Source organism: Ischnura elegans, chromosome 3 (genome assembly GCF_921293095.1).
Source record: "Ischnura elegans chromosome 3, ioIscEleg1.1, whole genome shotgun sequence".
In the NCBI taxonomy this organism is placed as follows: Eukaryota; Metazoa; Arthropoda; class Insecta; order Odonata; family Coenagrionidae; genus Ischnura; species Ischnura elegans.
This window is the reverse complement of record NC_060248.1, coordinates 131,773,095-131,796,087: the sequence shown is the minus strand read 5'-3', so window position 1 is coordinate 131,796,087 and position 22,993 is coordinate 131,773,095. Positions and strand designations below refer to the sequence as shown.

Genomic DNA, 22,993 nt, shown 5'->3' with positions numbered 1-22,993 from the left:
CCATTCTAGTGGTGAGGCTGAGGTTGCTAGGGAGGCAAGAATTCCTAGGTTGAAACAATCATCAAAATCTACACTGTGGGAAATAGGGTGGTTGGGGACAGGAAGTGAGGCAGATGGGGAAAAATATTGTACATCGTGACGAAGGATACATCGTGACATGGAGAAGTCAGCTGTAGTGGAGAATGCTTACTCGGAAGACGGGCATCAAATTTTAATCAACAAGATGCAGGTGTTAGCCCAAGAGAAATTTTATAATAGACGACTGATTCGAGAGGCTATTGAAACTGAGAAATGCCCCCAGAATTTCAACCGAGTTGACAGCGTTAAAGTCAGCCAGACCTGTTAAAGAATCTTCAGGAAGAGAAAATGGCGACTATGTTTCCAGCAAGGTTATTCACCGGCTATGTGGAAGAGTCCACCCGCTGCTCAAGGACAGGGCTGAGAGTTGTGCTGATGTCCGCATCGCCCTCCTCCCCCACTACTGCGGTGGATGGGGGAGGGTGGACGAGTATATTAATTGACAACCAATTCCATATTTTCATTCATCGCCTGATGACGTGCCCTGCAATGGACGCGAAAGCTGGCACAAAAAAGCGCAACACGCAGCTGCTCATGAAAGCCGTTAGCAATGATACAATATTAGGAATGCAAGCGAGGAATGGAGTGATAGGAAGCATAAAGGCGAGAAATTTTTTTGGGAGTGATCAGATTATGAGGATTGTACAGGTTTTTCAAAGAGGTCATTTGCATGGGGTACATAAAGTTTTTGCACAGGTTATGAACCTTGAGAACGGTTTGGTGGTTTTAAGAAAGGAAGAGAGATTTGGTGACTGTTAGAGGGCTAAGAATGGTCAATTACTGAATATGTTTCCAGCAGTGAGGTTATCAGAAAGAAGAGAAAAGAGGCTTTTAATAATTCTATTCAATGAGTACATGCCAGGGCAGTAGGAGGTGGAAAGTGAGAGGATTACAGGAATTTAGTTAGGGTGAGAGACAAGCTGTCACCCATCACACACCTTACAACCCCCACCTTGCTCTCTTTCTTTACGAGGCCATAGAATCTGCAATAACCCTGACTACCTGGAAGTTTTCTTAAAATCTACACCAATCTCTTCTTCCTTGAGGATATCCTGACCACCTTCTTTGCAAGAAAATCTTTCACAAATCCTATAAACCCAGAACTCACCCCAGCAAGAATCTCAAAAACCTATTACTTTCAACAGTATGATGCTGTTCTCATAATTACATGTAGCGTCCCATGTGACCAACTTCCAACTCTCTACCTCTATGAAAAAAATCGATTTACAGCAAATTACCAATTATCAGGGCTAATTATGGGAAGAGGTGGCACAAATAATTGGAAAACACAAATAACAAATAATCCCAATTTTCACTTTAATTTCTTTTGATTTTCATAATTTACGCATGTCAAACAATCTATTACTACGAGGATTGTCTCAAAAGTAAGGTTCCCAACTCTTTAACTTTGCCGTACCTGGTGCTAGACAAAATCTGGCAACACTGCTGTGTTTGCCGGATACCCCACCACCGATAGCCAACAAACAGCGTGGCTCAGCACGCACGATGGCGCCCGTCATCTCCCTCACCACCAGGTGCGAAATTCATGCGGTCATCCGATTTTTGCATGCAAAAGAGTTACCACCTGTAGAAATTCATCGGCAATTGATTGAATTGTATGGGGAAACATGTATAAGCATTAGAGATGCGCGAATAGTATCTGCAAATACTCGAATACCTCTAATACTAGAAAGTATTTGACATTCGAGATCTCGAATAATTATTGCGATATTCGAGTTTGAGAAATCTACTTTTCGACCCATCTCTAATAAACATTCAACATGCCCACAAATGGTGTAGGGAGTTTACCAACGGCCGCACAGACATCCACGACGAACAAAGAAGCAAGAGGCCGTCGATCTCCGACGAAGTTGTGGCGATAATTGAGCAAATCCTGCTTGAAGATCAGCGAATCACCATTTGGCAACTGGCTGCTTAAATTCCTGACGTTTCTGAAGCTTCAACTGTCAGGATTTTGAATGAAAAGCTAGGCTAGCACAAGGTGTGCGCACGCTGGGTGCCACACATGCTTTCAGAAGTCCAGAAACAGCACATCAACTGTGCTCGGAAGTTCTTGAGTGAATACGACGAGAATAGCGAAGACTTCTTGGACTTCATTGTTACGGGGGACGAATTGCGGTGCCATTACCTCACTCTGGAAACAAAACAACAATTGTGCCAATGGAAACACGCCAGATCACCACCACCACCAAAGAAGTTTAAGCAGCAGCTGTCAGCATGAAAAATCATGGCATCGGTGTTTTGGGACCGCCGTGGTGTACTACTCATTGAGTTTATACCTAGAGGGACCACCATAAACACAACAATTAATTGCGAGACCTTGAAAAAGCTCAAGACAGGCAATCCAAAATCGTCGTAGGGGAAAACTCAGCATAGGCGTGAAGCTGCAGCACGATAATGCCCGTCCGCATGTGTTGCAACAAACGAAGGAGTTAATTGAAAAATTTGGCAGGGATGTCATTGACTACCCCCCTTACAGTCCTGATTTAGCACCCAGCCATTTCCATCTGTTTCCAAAGTTGAAGGAGCACCTAGGCAGTCAACGATTCCAGACAGACAAGGAGTGGCAAGAGGAAGTTTTCAAGTTTCTCAACGGGTTGGTGGCTGACTTCTTTGAGGCGAGAATGCAGAAGTGGATTACTTGACAAACAAAATGTATAGAAAAAAATGGCGACTAAAACTAAAGTAACAGAAAGATCAACGTTTCCAGTGGTGTAATTGTTTTTTCTAGAGATGTGCGAATAGTATCCGCGAATACTCGAATACCTCGAATAATAGAAAGTATTCGATATTCGAGATCTCGAATAGTTATGCCAAAGGTACCGTCTCGAATACCTCGAATACTATGAATTTCGCGTCATACACTATCGCTCGCATGTCGTTGGTAGTTGACTCGGAAAAATGAGAACTCTAGTCGTCTAGTGCATGCAGCGCCGTTTTAAGCAAGCTGACGAAATTCATCAAATTCACGGGTTCGAGCGGTGAAAAGAGTTCGACGTGGGGAACCGAAATTGATCGGATGAAAAAAATCCGAAATTCCCAGGTGTCCCTTATCAGGAGAACCTCAGTTCCGTGGGATAGCAACATTGGCGCATTTCCCACGATCCGCTATCCCCATCCATTCAGCGTTCGCCCCATCCCCTCAATCGATTTCCTCTTCCCCGAAAACAAAAAAAGGTCCCGGCTCGTGCAGGGATCGTATTACGAAGACCTCAGCTTTGAAAAAAATATCAAGTTACCGGAAAATAATAGAATCTTGTTTCACCCTTCCCTCTTTCTCCCCACTGACCATTTTCCCGCATCCATCTTTTGATAAAATGAGAGGAGGTGTTTGCCGTGTGTCCTTTGTGGCTAATAATGACAGGCACTTATTTTGAATCTTCCCCAGGAGATGAAACTACCATAGGGAGGAACTCAGTGCCGTGGGATAGTGACATTGGCGCATTTCCCACGATCTGCTATTCCCCTCCATTCAGCATTCGCCTCACCCACTCTTGACGATTTCCTCTTCTCCGAAATCAAACAAAAGATCCCAGCTCGCGCAGGGATTGTATTACAAAAACCTTAGCTTCAAAAAATATCAAGTTACGCGAGAAAAATAAAAACGTGTCTTGCACCCACCCCCTTTTCTCACCCACTGACCTTTTTCTACCTACCTGCTTCGAATTTCCCCCTTTCTCGAGGTCAACTGCTGCATGAGTCATCTACTAGCCCGAAAGGTGTCTAACAATGACTTTCGGCAATTGTTATTACACCTTTATTGGATTGAAATATTAGTAATGTGCGCGTAATTTAAAAAAGAATAAGACCAAACACGACATATTTCTGACTTTATTTAAGCATTTTGCGCAGGAAAATAAATACCGGGAAGAAGAAGAAATACGACGGAGGCGTAATGCTCAAATAGGGTGGTTTCCTATTATTTTTTATTGCCTAAATCGAAATATTAATACTCCTGAAGTACGTATTTAACGCTTTTAGAGTTTTATAAGACGATATCTATTTTTCGCGATTAAATTAAAAGTGAAAATTTTCAAGCGCACGAAAACGCGACGGGTAAGTATGAATGCCGGGAAAAACTCCGCGTGACGTCGTTCTGGTTCCCGCTGCCGCAAGTGAGGTGACCTTGGGGCGAGGCTCTGAGCGCTATTACGACGCAGGATGCTAGCAGGTAGCCGAGTACCATGCTAGCTGGTAGCGCTTGGCTTAAATAAGGTTTATTAATACCTTATCAAACAGACTGTGTGATTATTAAGACATGTCTCCCTGAGCTCTGTGCCTCATGCATGCATTGGTAACCTCAGACGATGTAAAACTCTGATCCTCTCGTGTAAAAACTAAGTCCCTGTGATGTCACGTGGAGTGGCATCGCATAGGCGCCAATCTGGCCTTTTTCAAATGAGGTAAAATTGAACATTGCCATTAGTCTAAACCGGTATTTCTAGAACGAAATAATTTGTATATTATGAATACACTACTGGTGGGTAACGAATCACAATCAATACCTTTCGTTTTCTTTAATGAATGAAACTACCCTATTGTTTACATAAAATTAAAATATTCCATTAATCAGCTAAATTCCTGTTTGAATCCTTTAAAGGCAATCACAATTACTCGCCAAAATCTTGGGTTTCCTGCTGCATAGGCGACCTAGTCAAACATTTTCACATTCATCGTTTAGTATTCGAGGTATTCGAAATTCGAGGTATTCGAATATTCGAGCAATGATTTAATATTCGAATTCGATATTCGAATTCGAGAAATCTACTATTCGACCCATCCCTAGTTTTTTCGAAAAACAAAAAATTTCCTTGTCTAAAAAACTGTGGGAACCTTATTTTTTAAACACACATTGTCTGTTATTTTAGATTGCTTTCCGGAATCATTAAGAGCTTTCTTTTCCCAACCGCGATTTATTTAGCAGCGATGATGTAATTGTATTCATATTCCTAATACTCTGTGCAATGCCTCATTTCCGAAAACCAAGCACCCGTGGCTACAATATCACGGATTCAGAAAAGTGGTTTGCACGAATGCTTCGAAACCACTGCGTGACGTCACAAACTACACTCTTAGGCACAATGCTGCATAATTGCGTCTCGCACAAGTTGCCTGGGATGCAACTGCTGTAGGACGTGGATCTGTGACCACTGGGCACGATTACCCATCACGATGCTTGGAAAACATGAACACAGAACTCCCGAGAAGGCAATGGGCACTCGATCATGCCAACAGTTAGAGTAGACGTACAAGTACACTTGAAACATTTCTTGGCAGCAAGTAAATAAAATAATTCCAGGGGGAATAATTCTTCCGAGGGGGAATGGAAATAATTAGCCCCGTGTAGCCTTTCATTTCAATTCAAATATCTCAGTGCTTTTAAATCTGATTTCATTTTTTATAAAGATCGTGGAAAATGTCAATGGAGCATGAACTCATGCACAGATAATCCACAACACGAATAAACTGCAGCTAAAGTCAATGCAATTAAAATGGTGATGGCATAAATGACTCTTTTTGTGAAGCTGCCTCACCACTCATAGCACTCCTGAGAGCCGCTCGCACAATGCGACTCAGCAAAGCATTTCTGGGTTGAGGGGAGGGGGAGGAGGGGATTGGAAGAAAGAGGAGGAGGGGAAGGTGGTGTTTAGGGGGGATTTCTGAACACCCATTTAAAATGCAACATTTCCTGGATCACAATTTGAAAAAAATGATTTCAAATCAATCACATATTGCATAGTCACAATGTTTAACACGTGATATAACTGAGGAACCATTTCTGCCAATACGTTGTATCTTGCATGGAAGACGGAAAATGTATTCTGTCTCCTATGCTTAGAGATGACGGCAATTTTAAAAATTCTGTTGTAACAAAATATTCTCTCCGAAACTACATGATCATGTTAACAATTCATAGTTAATTTAATCGATTTATCTTAGTTGTTTGTGTTTGAACAAATGTTCATTTTTGTCTCGTATTATTTTCATACATTGCCGTTGCCAAAAACTTTTACATGAGCATCTTCCATCATTTCTCTTTCACGATGCATGAAACACGCAAGAGAGAGAATTACGATAAGGGTCATGTGAGGTTCTTTAGAGTAATGTCCAGAAAATGAATCAGGAGAATCTTTCAAGAGGCGCTAAAAGGTGAGCAGTGAATAGCGCCATGTGCTCCCTTTGATCCGCCAAACGTGCGATGAGCCTCGTACGGAAAATGATTGTGGAAGGAGTCGTGTGCACATGGAGCTGACTTCCACCACTCACGACTCCAACATTCACTGTGTGCGGAATATTTTTTTGTTACCATTGCAGTACTTAAGGTTCATAGTGAGCAAATCACGGTGACTATTATTTCACTGCATTCACCGTCCTTGCTAAATATATTAATAATAGTAATTAAAATGAAATTTAATGATAAATTCAAATGGTTGAACTTGGTTGAATGGTTATAATGGCTGACAAAAAAAGGGAACGGAGTAAAGACTTATTCGGCTTAAAAGGCTTATTCGTTGACAACAGATGATAAGTTGTGGCTACACTGGACACTTGTTGTGAATGGAATTACCACCAACAGATGTTTAGATTTAATGGATCGTCCTTACCAAGAGCATGTTCATCTTGGGAATTCCTTCTCATTTCATACAGGAATAAATCATGGCGACATGAAGTACTGGGGGGAGGAAAGGCATCCAACCTGGCATTCATTTGTGCATATTTTCGCTCCAAATTCCATTTAAGAAATAACAGTGTATCCGTAATTTCGTCTCCATAAAGCCTTTCTGCAATTTCCATGGCTGAACCACAAGGTTTTCTACGAAGACCACACTCTGACTCTCCTATCAAGACTCTGGCAACAATTTCTCCAAAAGAGTCAGCAAAATACTGAAGCGTGTTGATAGCAATATGCCAAATAATGTTCTGGAGAGTGCTTGTCAACCCACTACAGGTAGATTGATCACTAATGACCAATTTGTTCAAGTGAACCTTCTTGAACATTAAAAACACTTCAACCTTTTTGGAATCGATAAAACCAACTGAAAAAAGACGCAATGTATCTTCCAGGAAACTTACAACCCTTTCAAAATGATTACTGATGAAAAGACTATTTAGCCACAGCTTAGCTATACTTTCTTTGTAAGCATCTTTCAGCATCTTCCTTGCAAAAAAGAACTCTGCAAAGGTCCTGTGGATAAACTGGTATTCTTCACCCTTTCTGGTCACCAAACCAATGTTACAAACTCTTCTCAGTTCATCACTATCCATTTCAGTTGAAGTTTTTTCCAGCATCAACTTGAGAGCAAACTCCTCCATTGTCTCAGCAAGTCTCTCCTGACCCAGCCTGATGAAGTCTTCCGACTGGACATTGCCAGAACCACCGGCCTTTTCCCTGCCATATATTTTCATCTTTAGGTCAAAGAATCTCTGGTAGAGATGCCCTAGGTTCATAATCAAGTTCATTGCAAATGAGTCATCAAAAATGAGGGCAGCAGCCATTTGGATATGCAATGGTGTCTCAGTGAATCTATCAAGTCTATGCAATGAGGTTTTATGGCAAAGTACAGCTCTTCTGGCCACTTGAGTGAACTTGAATCTCTTTTTTAACAGTCTTTGCTCCTTTTGAGAGCAGGCCAGCACTTCCTTCATCCCACACATTAGTTTTTTTATTTCTCCATCACTGTCATTTTCAACCCATTTCTCAAAGGTCTCAATAGACTTCTCCAGCTTCACCTGCCATGCGAGAAATGGAAGGCTATTCAGGAGCTGGTTCCAATATTTATTCAGAAAGGTCACTTGGTCATCCTCACTAAATGGGATCAACTGGAAAGATATCACATCCAAAGCCTCCTCAAGATCATCTTTCTCATGAAGTCGAGTTGAGACAAACAATTTGATATTTTGATTATGTCCGCGGAGATTCTTGATTAATGAAGTTACGACAGCTTTATACTTTGGACAGATTTCATCAAATGCATCAAAAATGACTACAATGTTACTTTTTGCCTCAGAATATGCCTCAAAAACTGTTCTCTCAAGTGTGGAATCAGCACATCCAACCATCTCATATAATAGATCCAGCACCTCTGTCTTTGAAAATGAAACTCTGCTAGCATTGGCCTGAAGATGTTTCTGATTTGTTTCTAAACTTAAATCAATGATGGAAACCCATTTCTCTGGATGACAATCCTTCATTTCCCTCGCAAGGAAGTGCAGGTACGTGGTCTTACCAGTACCTGGATCATCAGCTATCAAACATGAATCAATGCTTTCAAAGACAGAGGGTTCAAGAAGACTCTCCACTAACTTTGAAGACATTAAACCCATAGCATGGCACTGCACTCCGCCATTGTCATTTTTGACACTCACAGATTTAACATAGGCAAACATGCCCTGCCTGAATTTCAAGCAATGTAACATATTATACATTCTCACAGTGCTAAGGTTTAATGATATTTCCTGAATAACCGACTCCATAGTCTTATTTTCAGGTAATGGATGCAAGACATAGCAGCGAACAGGATTCTCGGTGGAAATGCCAACCCACTGCTCGACCAATGAATTATGAATCCCAAGACTGTGAAGATAAGTGAGTTCCACACTGCTCACAAAGAAAACATCTTTTGGAAATCTCTGAAGCATATCTTCAGAGAAATCCACATACTTCTGGGTTAGTTTTCGGGGTACAAACCATCCAGGATGTTTTAAAACTACATTATCCCCAATATCATTGACCAAGGAGGGTGGTTTGCACATTGCTATGTCCTCATTCTCCAAAAGCAAACTTATGTCGTTAACATCCAAATTCTGCAGCATGAAATTCTCAACATCACCTCCACTCACAGAAACAGAGATTAAAGACTCCAGTCTCACTGATTTTCCACCAAATTGGACCACCTTCCCTAGGGCACTGTGTTTGGTTTTTTGAGACAGATCACTCCAAAAATATTCAAGATTAGCAACGTTTTTAGGAACTTGAAACTTTGAATTTACAAGTATGTAAATGCAATCACTAAAATCTCTGAAATCATAACCAGGGCATAAGTGATGTCTACAGTCACGATACCTACAAAATTGAGGTGGCCTGTCTTCATCCCAGGATATTACCAGAGTCTCAATGTCCCTGGACTTGAGGCTCTTTATGAAAAAGTCTGGAGAATTTTGGTATAGAGACCAGTTGACAAAGAATGGGGCAACCTTACCATGTTTCTGGAACATTAATGTCAGGTGGCTCTGAGCCAGCTTCACATTGGTTGATCTAATTACTTGTAGATGATTGTGCTTACCAACAAAATCAGAAATTTTCTTGTCAATGTCATCATTCACCCGAACCCAATCTACTTGAGATATAAGCTTCTGATGCTCTATCACCCACCTTCCTATGATCCTATCACTAGTAATTATTCCATCCATGTATTCCATGAAAACAGGCTGGACATCTTCCAGATAAAAGTCTAACAATGATCTGGCCTGCTCTTCCAGAAGAAAGAAGCCATCTTGTGGACTTCTGCCATACTTCACAATCATTTCAGGCACACGAACTATAAGCTCCATTCCATGATGGCTTCTGTCATAATTCCACACCTTCCGGATTATTTCATCACAGTTAGTTAAATGTCTCACTTCTTCAATCACTCCGTCATATTTCTCTTTACTTTTTGCATCATCAGATGCGTACGGAAGACCCCTGTTCTTGAAAACCAGTGTCATGGCAAAGTGGCACATTTCGTGAGCCATATTGCTAGCTATCTCTGCCATACCAGTGAGTTCATTTGCCAGAGCAGCAATGCTTATTTTACAGCGATCAAAGTCTGATGCACCATGGTCTCCCTCATAGCAGGAGGCTTGTATCCTGTTGATACTAGCACTGCCAAAATCAAAGGCAATCTGCAAACCAGGGACGTCCTGCAACACCTGCATCAATGTTCTGGTGATCTCGTTCTCATCCAGGTACTTGAAGTAGTCAAAGGCAAGGGCCAGCAAATCCTTCCCGTAACTGGTACTCCCCCTAACAGTGGCTTTGGACATGAGTTTCATCACATGACACCCTTCCATTGGAACGAGCAGATTCCTTAAAGCACATTCACACATCACCTCATTCAATTTTTCCTTCTCCTTCTCATCAGATGACACATACTCCATGTCTTGGTCCAGCAAGTAGGCCCAAGCATCAAAGTTACCATTCGCAAGAGCTGTGTACAAAAGAGAGTGGCCCTCACTGTTCACATAATAAACCCACTTTCCTCGCTCAAAGGCTTTCTTCAGGTCTGGGCTAAGGCCTTCACCCTTGGTGGACCCATGAACTTCATCCCTCTCATGGAATAGTGCCCTCAAGTCGCCATCTGCTGAGATGAGACTTTGAAGGTCTTTCACTTTACTCTCTCCTCGGGGGAATTTTGAGTCATTATCAAACAAGACGCGCACTACCTTTGGGTCACTCGAAAGATCCACAGCTGTCCTGCCATTCGCTAACAAGTCATTCACCTCTGCACCACATGACAACAGCAAGGAGACCATTTCCAGTTTGCCAAGTTTCACAGCTTTCAGGAGTGGTGTCAATCCTTCAGAATCACACCTACTGGTCAATAGGTATCGTTTTGAGTCTGAAATCAATGATGCACATTCGTCTGAAGGATACTGAATGCCAAGAAGTAGGGCCAGCATGGCAACATCAGTTTCCTCAATGGCATCATTGATTATGCTCCCCTTTCCACTAGGAGCAAACACTGCAAGATCTAGCGATGTTCCATGATCACTCATTAATATTTCCTTCACCTCCTCCTTTCCATTTGCTTTGACTGCAGATCTTAGTTTTTCAATTATATTCACTGAGGCCATGATAAATGGACTGCCACAACAAATTCCAGACGAGACCACAAATCAACATCCTCCATTTACAAATCAGTGCTCATAAAATCCTTATCCACCTATCACTTTCTCGAGTAATCAATAATCCTGGAAAGAATTAATTCAAATAATGTCAGCATCGGACAACATTGAATTACACTTTATAACAATGGTTAATTTTAAAGGAAAAGAAAACAGGAAATAAATTTTGAATCAGTGTGATGAAACAGAAAAAGCTACTAGGTCTTAGTAGACATGTAGTGTAATAGAATGGTATTTTGAGAAATTACAATTTACAAAATAATGATTAACGAGAAATTATGACCAACTACTATACTGTTGACCCAGGTTTTGACTTATTTCAAGGTTAGGGGTCTGGTATTAGTAGCTTATAAGATAAGGTTAGAAGATAAGATTTCATGAGATAAGAGGATGCTTACAAAACTTGAGGTATTCCAGCCATATACAGTTGAAAGGAATAAACATATGCATTTTCAAAATACATACATACATATTCAGAACAATATGCAGCCTAAGTTTCAGAGAAAAGTTTTGATGAAGACTTTCAGAAATTGAAGAAATAATTCTCATCCATAAAGGTATTGGAAGTCTTTTAATTATGGTCTTCCCATAAACAGAGCCTCTATAAACATTCCTCTTCTTAAGGTGTTCCACGTTGAAACAACTTCCCTTCCTAAATTTGTCATATAACCTGTGGACCACTGTTCTTCTAAGGTGAACACCATGCTCAAAGAAAATTTTACGAATCGTTATGATAACTGACATTCCGTTTAATACGTCTCAATTATATCCGCCCTGATCGTGGGAGTAAGGCTCTTCATGGTGCCTCTTTCCACTATGACTAGCAACGAACTAATTCCAAAGAGACATGCAGCAGAAGAGTTCCTCAAATGGGTGACATTGCTGCTCAGGTAAGGTGGCTTGCATGAAAATGAGTGGCCACCAAGAAGACCCGACCAAGGAGACATTAGTTTCCCTGATATATCAAATCATGCCTTTGACCCCATTACGACCTTTGGAGGTCAAAAAATCAAAAACACTGATAAATGAACTGCAAAACTGACTTGAGCACCCTTTAAAATCTATGGTTCAACACGTTGGTTGTCACGATGGCCCGACGTTTACTTCTATGACCTTCGACCTCAGTATTAGCCTTGGAGGTCCAATAGTGGATAAGACAAGTATTTGGACAATACCAATGAGTTGAGCACCATTTAAAACCCATGGATCGACACCTTTGTTGGTATTCTATTCTTTTTGCCACCCTTATGACCTTGACAGTGACCTTACTGGGTCAACGATTGAATTTTCGTAAATAAAAGTGTTATTTTCGGTTTACTCATGTCCGAAAACCTAAGAATGGACATCTTGGTCAGTGAAATTCAGACTATTTTCTCTCTCGAATTTTTTAACATTGAAACCCCATAAGGCAAATTCAAAATTTTGGTTTGGGCCCACATTGTGAGGTCAAAATTGTAAAATTTTGCATACACTCTACAAAACTTAGGACCTATCCCCATAAGTATGCAAATTTTCAAGAATATTGCTCGAGGGGAAGTTACTAAAATTAGAGGTCAAAAATGACACACGACCCTTGGGACAGTCTGTACGAACAAGATGGGTCATTCCATGTCAGTTCATCCAGGCATGACACCCACCGACTCGAATTTTGATGAAACTTGGCAAATTTCATCCTTCCATATAGGAATGAAACAGTGTAAAATATTTCTTGGCTATCTCCACTAGTTTTTTTTCACAACCATTTGAAGTTTGGGCGAAACTGCAGTTTTTCAATGAATGCGGTCTCCAGGGGTACTTGTACCTCCAGAGGGAAAAAATTTGTCTCAGCCAAACTTTTCATCCAATTGCTATGAAAATTAGCAGGTTTACTATATAAGTCTTGAGGATCCTAATTACCAATTGAAAAATATCCTGAAGGATATTGAAAATTCTCAAAGCTCAGAAATTTCATAAGATTTTAGAAAATGTTGCGTCCGATGACAGGTAGAAGGGTCTAGTTAGGTACAATGTAGCCAGGTAAGAAAGGGAAACACCTACATCACTTGTGAACAAAAGAGTTCCGTAAAGAGGGACGACGAGCGTGAAGGACCCAAAGGAAGAATCCTTTGTTCAGGTGATTCGAAGAAAGGGCTTGTTTTGGTGGTTCAGGCTCGTTTCAGTGCTCCATATGCACGTGACAACATTGTATGACTAGGCGAGGGTGTGAGGTGCGTTTGTGGGACAGCGATTGGCTGCAAACCATGTTGGCGCATGGTGTACCGCCTGAGAGGTGCTGTTATCCCGCAGAACGCAACATTGCATCACAAGTTTGGGCTAAAGCCGGTGTCCCACGGTCAAATTTGCATCAAAATTTTTGGACTAAAAATTTTGACGCATAAATTTGTATGCAACGGAATGGGGGTCTCCAACAATCCATCTCATTTGGACCAAAAGATGGCAAACGAACGAAAGATGATATTTAAGTAAACAAATGTGGAAGCTTGTGAAGTGGAGGATTCTGTCCTTCTGAGCAATTTCGCCTCTTGAACATTAAAGAGGCGAAAAAAAGAAAACTGAGGGAGTGTTGGACTTGGCCTTGGCCAGTAAGGGGATATGAATGCATTGGAATATGCGTGCTCACCATGCTGGAGAAGGAGTCGGTTGCCGATGTTCCCATAATTATTGACATTAATTGACGATGGGTGAAGATATTTTCATGTCCCTCATCAGTAAGGTTGAGGGCAGAGTGAAACGTCAGGATACAAACGTGAGGCAGTTTATTCCCGTAAAGAAAATATTATTTATAAATGATGGACATTTTAGCTGAGATGATGTTATGAATAGTGCTGTAAACCTGCATCGAGATCACATTTTTTTCTCTCCTAATTGAGCAGTAGCAAAAAATAAGGTCTTTATCCTACAATCATAGTGTTCAAAACAGGCAGCTGTAGGGTTTCACAGGTATCATCCTCATGTCATATTAGTCATATCTCCAGCTGCTTGCTCGCTCAGAATCGCATGCCCTCCACAAAGCTAACCTGTAGAATTCGGCCTCAATACCTTAAGTACTGTATTTCTCCGAATATAGTCCCCCCCCCCCTAATTTTGAGGCTTCAGTTTCGGGAAAAGTAAAAATATGAGTTTGAATATAGTCCCCCCCTTTACTTTTACCATGGGCATTTTTGGAAAAAAAGGGGGACTATATTCAGACATATACGGTAAATCTTTTTTTCTTTCCAAAACATTCTTCAATTTTGAGTCTAAAAGAACACTTCCTTCTCATTAAAAATGAACTCATAATTACGGATTTCCTAGTTGAGAGATTCCATCTCCTATCGAGACCAATTTTTACTCAATTTTACTTTTAGAACCACACCAGGTGATGAAATAGACGATCACGAACATATACATAAATATATTTGAAATAATTTTTTGTGAATTCATTTTGCGGTATGGTGACATTATAGATTCAAAATTAAACCTTTTAGTATTCCGTACAGTATTTATGAAAAAACTCAACCAGTTTCGACCTTTTCAGGTCTTTATCAAGACGTTAATGATAATGATAATGACCTGAGAAGGTGGAAAAATAAGTCATAGCAAATTAAATAATGGACTACATAAGAGCTGATATATCAGCCCACTGCACTAAAAGGGTAAAAAGTAGATGAAGCATGCATATACTAATCCTTCCATAGTGTGTATCATCCATTTGTTCACCTTCAGTTTGTGTCGTTTGCATTGGTCACCTGACTGCGACTATCTGATTGCACTCAGGTGCAGTGATGGGCACTGTGCAAGTGAGTCAGTTCAAATGTGCGACTCAGCAGATAGAGCTGTGGGGCGATAAGAGTCTTATTCGGTGAGTCGCAACTCTCTCCCCTCCGCAGACAACTCCCTCCGTTGGACTCCATGCGCACATGACTCCTTCCACAATCATTTTCCGTACGAGGCTCATTGCACGTTTGGCGGATCAAAGGGAGCACATGGCGCTATTCACTGCTCACCTTTTAGCGCCTCTTGAAAGATTCTCCTGATTCATTTTCTGGGCATTACTCTAAAGAACCTCACATGACCCTTATCGTAATTCTCTCTCCTGCGTGTTTTATGCATCGTGAAAGAGAAATGATGGAAGATGCTCATGTAAAGTTGTTCGGCAATGGCAAATTTATGAAAATAATACGAGACAAAAATGAACATTCGTTCAAACACGAAAAACTAAGATTAATCGATGAAACTATTTATGAATTGCTTTCATGATCATTTAGTTTCGGCAAGAATATTTTGTCTCCACAGAATTTTTTAAATTGCTGTCATATCTGAGCACAGGAGACGGAATACATTTTCCGTCTTCCATGAAAGATATAACATATCGCCAGAAATAGTTCCTCAGTTAATATATCACCTCTTAAACATTGTGACTTTGCAATGCGTGATTGATTTAAATACAATTTTTCAAATTGTGATTTCGGATATGTTGCATTTTAAATTTTCGCTCAGAAATCCCCCCTCACCACATTCCCTTCTTCCCTTTCTTCCACTCCCCTCTTCCCCATCCCCTCAACCCAGAAATGCTTTGCTGAGTTACACTGTGCGAGCAGCTGTCAGGAGTGCTATGAGCGGTGAGGCAGCTCCACAAAAAGAGTCGTTTACGCCATCACTACTCAGGCGACCAATGCAATCGACATGGATATTTTTATCAGCACAGATATCAGGTGACCAATGCAAGGGGATATTTTTGTCACCACCACCTAGCCATACTTGGATAATGATCTCCATGAGGTGGAGTGGTTTAAAGTGCTATTGGCACTGGTTTGTTGACAGCTACATCGCCAAACACTACTCACGCCGTAATTAAAGTGTTGTACTCATAAACATCACCATCGTCAATAAAATTAGACTTATGTTACCTTCAGGACACACTAAAAATCCTTTTATTACATTGAGGAATTCTTTTCATGCTATTAATATAAATATTTCACATATAACTACATATTTACTCTTGATGATACTTTAACACTTTCAGGGCGGATGACATATATATATGTCATGAGGGCTTTTCCACTCAGGCGGATGACATAAATGTATGTCTTTGGGAGTTCGTTTTTCCGCTGGTCACTGGGGTGCTCCGAGCACGCCTAGCGTTACTTTTTCACCCTCCCGCAGTTCGGGAGTGACCTTACACCAATGCGGAAGTGTCCGTTTCTAGTTCTGTGTGTTCCTTCATTTTTAGTGTTTTTTTGTTTACTTTAGTGCTATTTTTGGAACAATTTGGCAGGTTGAGATTTTTCTTTTCATTTCTTTCACCTCTTTTTCATTATTCTTATCCTAAATATCATCATCATGTCTTACATATAGATTATTTTTTTAATTTGTTTTTTTTTACCTTCATTTTTTATTTATTCATATTTTATGTGCTATCACAACAATTATTAGTAGACTAATTTTTTTGTTTAAGATATTTATCCCCGTTTCATTCTCACTACATTATAAAAAAATGATCTTAGTGCGGTGGTTCAGTTAATTATGTTATATTTGAATTTCTTTCTTTAGGAACTTTTTTATTATTGCAAATTACGTTTATCCTGGGTGATTTTTTTGGGTCTTTTTCCAACTTTTACGGCATATTTTCTCATGCGTTTCTCTAGGTCAATTACCAATCCTCTAATTCATTTTGATTTTATTTCATTTTCTGAGTTATTCATACGTGTTGGGGTTAGTTGCAGATTTTCTTCCTTTTCATAAAAAAATAACATATTAATCGCGTATGCAACACTGCATTGCATTATGTGCAGTATTGGTCTGTATTTTTTTAAATCGTTTATTTGTTTCCTTAGCTTTGTAAACGAAATTGCGGAAATAAATAGATAAACTGAGAGGTATTTTAAGCATTACGGCATTTAACCATTATTTATTCCCTTTAAATAGTATTTTTATCTTATTTTTTAATTTATTCATATCTTATGCGCAACCACAAAAATTATGATCAGACTTAGTTTTTGTTAATAACGTGTACATATTCCCGTTTCAAAACTTACTATTTTATTCCAAAATGTTTCCATGCCGTCCATAAGGTCGTATTTTATACTTTATTAATAATTTTGTAAGCCATTATTGCAAATTACGTTTTTTTTACATATTTTGGGTTTATTTCCTAATTTTACGGCATATTTTCAGTCAATGCTCCACATCAATTACTTGTCCTCTGTTCATTATGGTGTTTTCGTTTTGTAGGTCATTAATACATTCTAGTGTTAGGTACAGATACAGTCTTAATTTTCATAAAAACTAACATATTAATCACATATGCAACACTCCATTACACAAATTGTACTATTTTGCTGGCTCAAGGCTCAAGGTTGGAGTCCCTCCCTACCAGCGGCACTCCCAGGGATTATTCAACTTGCAAATGATATTTTCTTTGAAATAATCCTCTCATAGACGGAGAAAAATGCAGAAAGCATTTTCCTACAAAATCCTTCACCAAGGGCCTTCACTAAGGGCATAATGGATTGGAAGCCGTTGGGCAGGGGGAACTGGAAACTTGACTCGGTCTTCTTCTCCACATGGGCGCAATTAGGTTTAACACGATTTCTAACGATTGGAGGTCAGAATTAGTGCCAGTACCGATATTCAGGAGAAAATGTGCCGTGATAGGTTTTTAGGAATGATGCATGCTCTTCATTTCTACGCTAACCGTGAAGGCATCCGTAGGACAGTGACTACGATTTGCCCAGAATGTGAAGGTCAACCAGGGCTCTGTCTAAGGCCTTGCTTTCAAATATATCATAAAAATTTGTGAGAATTTTTGTTGAAATGTTTCAATTTTGCAATAACTCTGAGGTAACATAGATTTGCTTTGATTAAAAAAATGCTTATTCCATAAATTTATATTTTTCTTGCCGTTCATTGTGTGCTCTACTTCGGTGACCTGAAAAAATTAAATCTACGGCCGGTGAAACAAAAAAATACACGAAAAGACTAATTCCAAGATATTTTCGTCATTAACCTAAGGAATCAACGGTAGAAGAAGTATTATAAACGGAAATATGAAAAGTTCACTCCTTCATACAAGGGAAATTGCATGCGTGTAATGTGGGTTGCGTGAATTCTCAATTACTGGTGACGGGTGGCATACATGTATGTCATTAAGGTTTTTTACAAATTGCGTGAAATAGAAACAAAAAAAATTGCAAATTCTGTTGCATTACTTACAAGACCACCGTTATAAAGGAAAATCACCCTTCCGTCACTGGAGGTTTCGGTGAAAATATCATCCGCATTGAATGTGTTAACCGTGTGTGGACACTCAATGCTATTTGGCATGTAATCTTTACCTTATTAATTTCATGAGGACTATTTCGAAATTATTTATTACAGTAATTTCAACCAGTTTTAAGTAGGGATGGTCGGATCGGATACCTCGGATCCAAATATCCGCAGATATTGCCCATCATCGGATACATCGGATCTGGATCCAAAATTTTGAACAATAGCTTCAGTGAATGCAATAAGGGTGGAAATAGTTCCAAATCTATCTTCGAATGCACCGTGGCATGCGATTTTTTCCAACTCATGAACCGTTTTGTTTGAAAACTCTCGCAGAGGTTACAAAGGAGAATTTCAGCCGCGGAAAATAAAAATAGCAAAATACGACTGGGAATCTCAGCGTCAGGAATTTGAAAATGCATTCGATTCTAAAAATATCTGATCCAAAAGATCCGGCTCCGAAAATCAAGGATCTGATCCGAATCCGGATCCAAAAAAATCCGGAATCAGTCCATCCCTAGTTTTAACACAAAATCTGCATTTTCAGAAATCTTAGCTCATTTGTTTGTAATTCATACAACAGCAAATTCCTCACATAGAGCTGATATCAATTGCAAGAGCATGAAGAGAACAATATTTCCCAAGGGCGGTTAAGACATTGAGCACCTTTGATAATGGGGCATGGCCGAAGTTCCCTGCCCCACCCTCAGACTGGAGAGATTGGCAATGCTTAAGTCAAAAAGGAAAAGAAACCAAGTCGTGAGGGTAATGGTCGAATTCCACGTGATGTTGACTCCAGTTCTGAATAAAGTAGCGAGAGTAATGTTTAAGTTCCAAGTAGTGTAGACATTACTTTTCAGAGTAATGAAGAAAGTGAGTCAGAGGGAGGGAGGAAGCAAGGAAGGAGAAGCGGAAGCAAGCAGGTATCCTATTAGGAATAGATTGGCTAGAAAATTTCGACCTGCAATCAACCTTTGTCCCTTTGCAGTGACCCTCAGGCAATACAAGAAGCTTTATCCCAAAACAAATAAAACACTGGGGAAGTGCTGAATGAGATTCACTGATTAAGAAAGGAGTTTTGCCTCTTTTGAACTTGCCAGAAGATAAGGAGACGATTCTGTGTACATGGGTGTTTAAGCAGAAAAAGAATGCTGAAAGGGAATTTGTGCCTCATAAGGCCAGGTTGGTAGCAAAGGGATTCACACAAAGGTATGGTACAGATTACCATGAAGCGTTCTCCCTGATTGCAAGCAATTCCACCATGGGGTAGCAGAGCACTTTATCATTAGAATTGGTCTTAATAATCTATCAATTGGAAGTGACAGCACCATTGGTTCCAAATGGTGATCTTAAAGAAACAATCTATACGGAGCAGCCAGAAGGATTTGTAGTTGAGGAGTCCGAGAAAAAGATGTATGTATGTATAAACTGCATAAAGCTATCTATGGCTCAAAATAGGCATAGGAGTCTTAGTATGATACGCATACAGGTATACTCAGAGGCCTAGGTTCTAAGAATCTATCTATTGAGTCACGTTTCCACAAAAAAGACAAGTGGCCCTACCCTTTCTACCACTGCTGTGCTAAGTCACTGATTTATATTTATTTATTTATCAAATAGTCCACATACAGCATAGTTTGCCATTTTATAGTGACACAGTATAACAAAAATAAAAGCACAAACACAATCAAACATAATTAATTTAAACAAATAACAATACATTGAAGTAAGCTCTTTGACCTTAAGAGTTTCTATTAAGGTAGGAAAGAGCACGGTTTGTAAAGGAGTGGTTTGGAAAGGAGAACGGGTCAATGTGATCTGGAAGGGAATTTATGAGGGAAGAGAGGCGGGAGAGGATGGAACGTTTGGTTAGTGATAATCTGGGAATGGGCACATGGAGGAGCGAATGCGTTCGAGTGGGTCAGCATGGAACTTTAAAGTTTAGATCGGAGATGAGATCGGGACAGTCTATGGAAGAGTTTAGAATGCTATGTATTAGTTTTAAATCAGATTTTAGGATTAAATTTGGAATATTAGATACAGAGAGAGTGTGCAAAACAGTATCAGCGGACATATTACGAAGATGAGGGGCTCTGCACTTAACTATATTAGTGAAAAAATTTGTCACACTTTTAAGAGCCAAAATATTGGATGGGGCTGAGATTGTCCAAATGGGGGAGCAATACATTATAACGGGAATGACAATAGTTGAAAAATATGGGCGTAATGCTATCGGGTCTGCAATTTCTGAGAAGCGGTAGAGGAGGCCAAGGAGAGACATAGCTTTGTTTTTAATTTTTGTAATATGCTCACAGTAATTTAATTTTTGATCCATTAAGACACCTAAGTCTTTGATGGTGGAGACTCGTCTGAGGGGAAGGGAGTTTAAACTGTACCTGAAATCATAAGGGGACTTTTTTAGCGAAATGGAAATTATGTTGCATTTATTAGCGTTTAATGGACTAGTGTTCTGAAAAAATGATGGTATTGTTGATGAATTAATTATATCATTGGGAAAACATATTGAGATCATAAACCTTGGAGAAGCTACGGGAATTCTGGGTATAAGATTAAACAGGAAAAGTCAGGGAATAGAGTTGGATCAGGAGGAATACCTTGGCCGTATTGTCTAAATTTGATATGATGGATGATACTGTTCCTACTCCCATAGAAGAAGGTTTGAATGTAACTCATGATGACCCAAAAACTTGCCCTGAAGTTCCATATCAAGAGTAAATTGGCTGTCTCGTGTATGCAATGATTTGCTTGAGGCCCGATATTGCCTTTGCAGTATCCAAGTAAAGTAGGTTTAACCACGATTTCATATTGGAACACCGGACCAATGCAAAAATGATATTTGAATACCTGAAGGGAAATATAAATTATAATATTGCTTATTCTAAATCAGGAAAATTTACTGAGGGATATGCAAATTCTGACTTCGCCTGTGACAAAACAAATCAGATTGTCTTATTGTACGCATGTGTTTCAGTTAGCCAATGGAGCAGTTGCCTGAGAAAGCAAAAAGCAGGGATGTTTAGCATTGTCTACAACAGATGCTGAGTTTGTATGCTGGACAACTGGCACAAACTAGGGCATTATCTCTCTACCATTACAAAAGAAACTCTTGGAAAGAACTGCGTTGAATTACTCGAAAGAGATGCGGTGCAATTTTACAATCATAACCAGTCTTCAGTGAAAAATGCAAATTGTGGAGACATCAAGAAAAGATCGAAACATATATGCATCATACTGTAAAAGGGGCTGTTGCTTATGTGTGAACAAAAATACGGAAGCAGATGCACAAAGGGTCTCAACAATGTTAGAAAATCGGAACTTTAATTAATCAACTGAAACTTGTGTCACATGGAACTATTGAGGGTTTTACACTTGTAGCATAATTGCTTAAGTGACGATTTTGTACATAATATAGTAGCACGATATTAACTGCTGTTTTTATAACCGCTTAAAATATAAATAAAAAACAATACATTTCGGCAACCGCCCATAGTATTGTTGTTCTTTGAACAAAAAAAGTTGTTTTTCAATTCTGAAAGAATTTAACCGTTCCGAATTCATCTAAAAACATATATCACAAAGCTAATGGTTTATTGGGGCAATATATTTACAGATAGCTCCGGAAGCAACAAGTGGTTGCCGTGGGTTACTTTCGGAATAGGACTCAATTCTATAGTAATGAACAGTGAAGCATATGATATCGAGCAGTATCGAAAAATCGGGTAGCATACCTTTACCGATGCTTTACAAAACCGCATGATCAATTACCAAGGATATTGAAGTAACCAGCCAAACCCAGTAACTGAAAAAGACCGTACCCTCGCTGAAACTAACAGATATTCTACCGACTAACGATACATTTACCATGGGCGAGTATTTGACGAGCCGGGTACAGAATCCTTAAGGAGAGCAAAAGCCATGCAAAATACCTGGAATAATGATTTTCATGTCAAGGATAATACCTTCGGTTTGTTTATTTACCTGCGCTCTTATGAACTTCTGTTTGGACCATTGCTAACTCCTAGATCAAAATCGGGCATACAAGATTGCACACCACTCAAATCCGTCGTTATTGCTTCACATGGCTTGGAGCATTGACAGCGAGGGCGAGGGGCGAGGGCGTGCAGTGTTGCAGGAACAGGCACACGATTATATGATTATATCTTCACAGATCAAAATTGATTGGAGGACATCGAGGACATGGACCACATGGACCAAAGATTATGTTGGACCAATGTATGCAAGCGCCAATCGGCACGAGTTGAAAGAGAAAAGGATTAGTCGAGAGATGTCACTACTAACAAAAAAATTTGGATGGCGGCTTTTCAAACATTTCGTGAAATGTTCTCATTTTTAAAATGACATAATACTTATACATTCTTTCACATTCAAACACAATTTCTCGTTTTGAAGTTTTTGGTATCCCGCAGAAGGCGAAATACTTTCTGTAAATATGAGACTGGGATCTCTACTGCAGGATATGGAATATCTTGCAGAAAATCCTCCCTGTGCCTTGGCAATCCTCCGAAATGCATTTTAAAGAAATTTTCATGGGATAAACCTGGCTAAGGAATATTTGAAGTTTTAATAAAATCCTATAAAGTTTTAAGTCACACAACCTTCCAACCGAGGCAGATATTTTTGTAATTATTTTGCAATGTGATAAACATGAATTACTTGATGATACATGTATGCAAAAATGAACTTATAGATATCCCACACAGCACATCGTTGCCAAAGG

The 22,993-nt window shown here is 39.7% G+C and overlaps 1 protein-coding gene across 1 annotated transcript; it reads right to left on the bottom strand.

Moving 5' to 3' along the window:
- Positions 1-6,416: 6,416 nt before the first annotated feature.
- On the bottom strand, positions 6,417-22,502 carry LOC124156594. The gene is made up of 2 exons (XM_046531234.1): positions 22,234-22,502; positions 6,417-11,052 (listed from the first exon to the last, which is right to left on the bottom strand). The coding sequence occupies exon 2, from the start codon at positions 10,933-10,935 to the stop codon at positions 6,664-6,666; it is 4,272 nt and encodes a 1,423-aa protein (XP_046387190.1). The 5' UTR covers positions 10,936-11,052; positions 22,234-22,502; the 3' UTR covers positions 6,417-6,663.
- Positions 22,503-22,993: the final 491 nt, after the last annotated feature.

Bases quoted from the DNA above. Each gene is read 5' to 3' on its own strand.
- LOC124156594 (XM_046531234.1), bottom strand. From the start codon at position 10,935: ATGGCCTCAGTGAATATAATTGAAAAACTAAGATCTGCAGTCAAAGCA.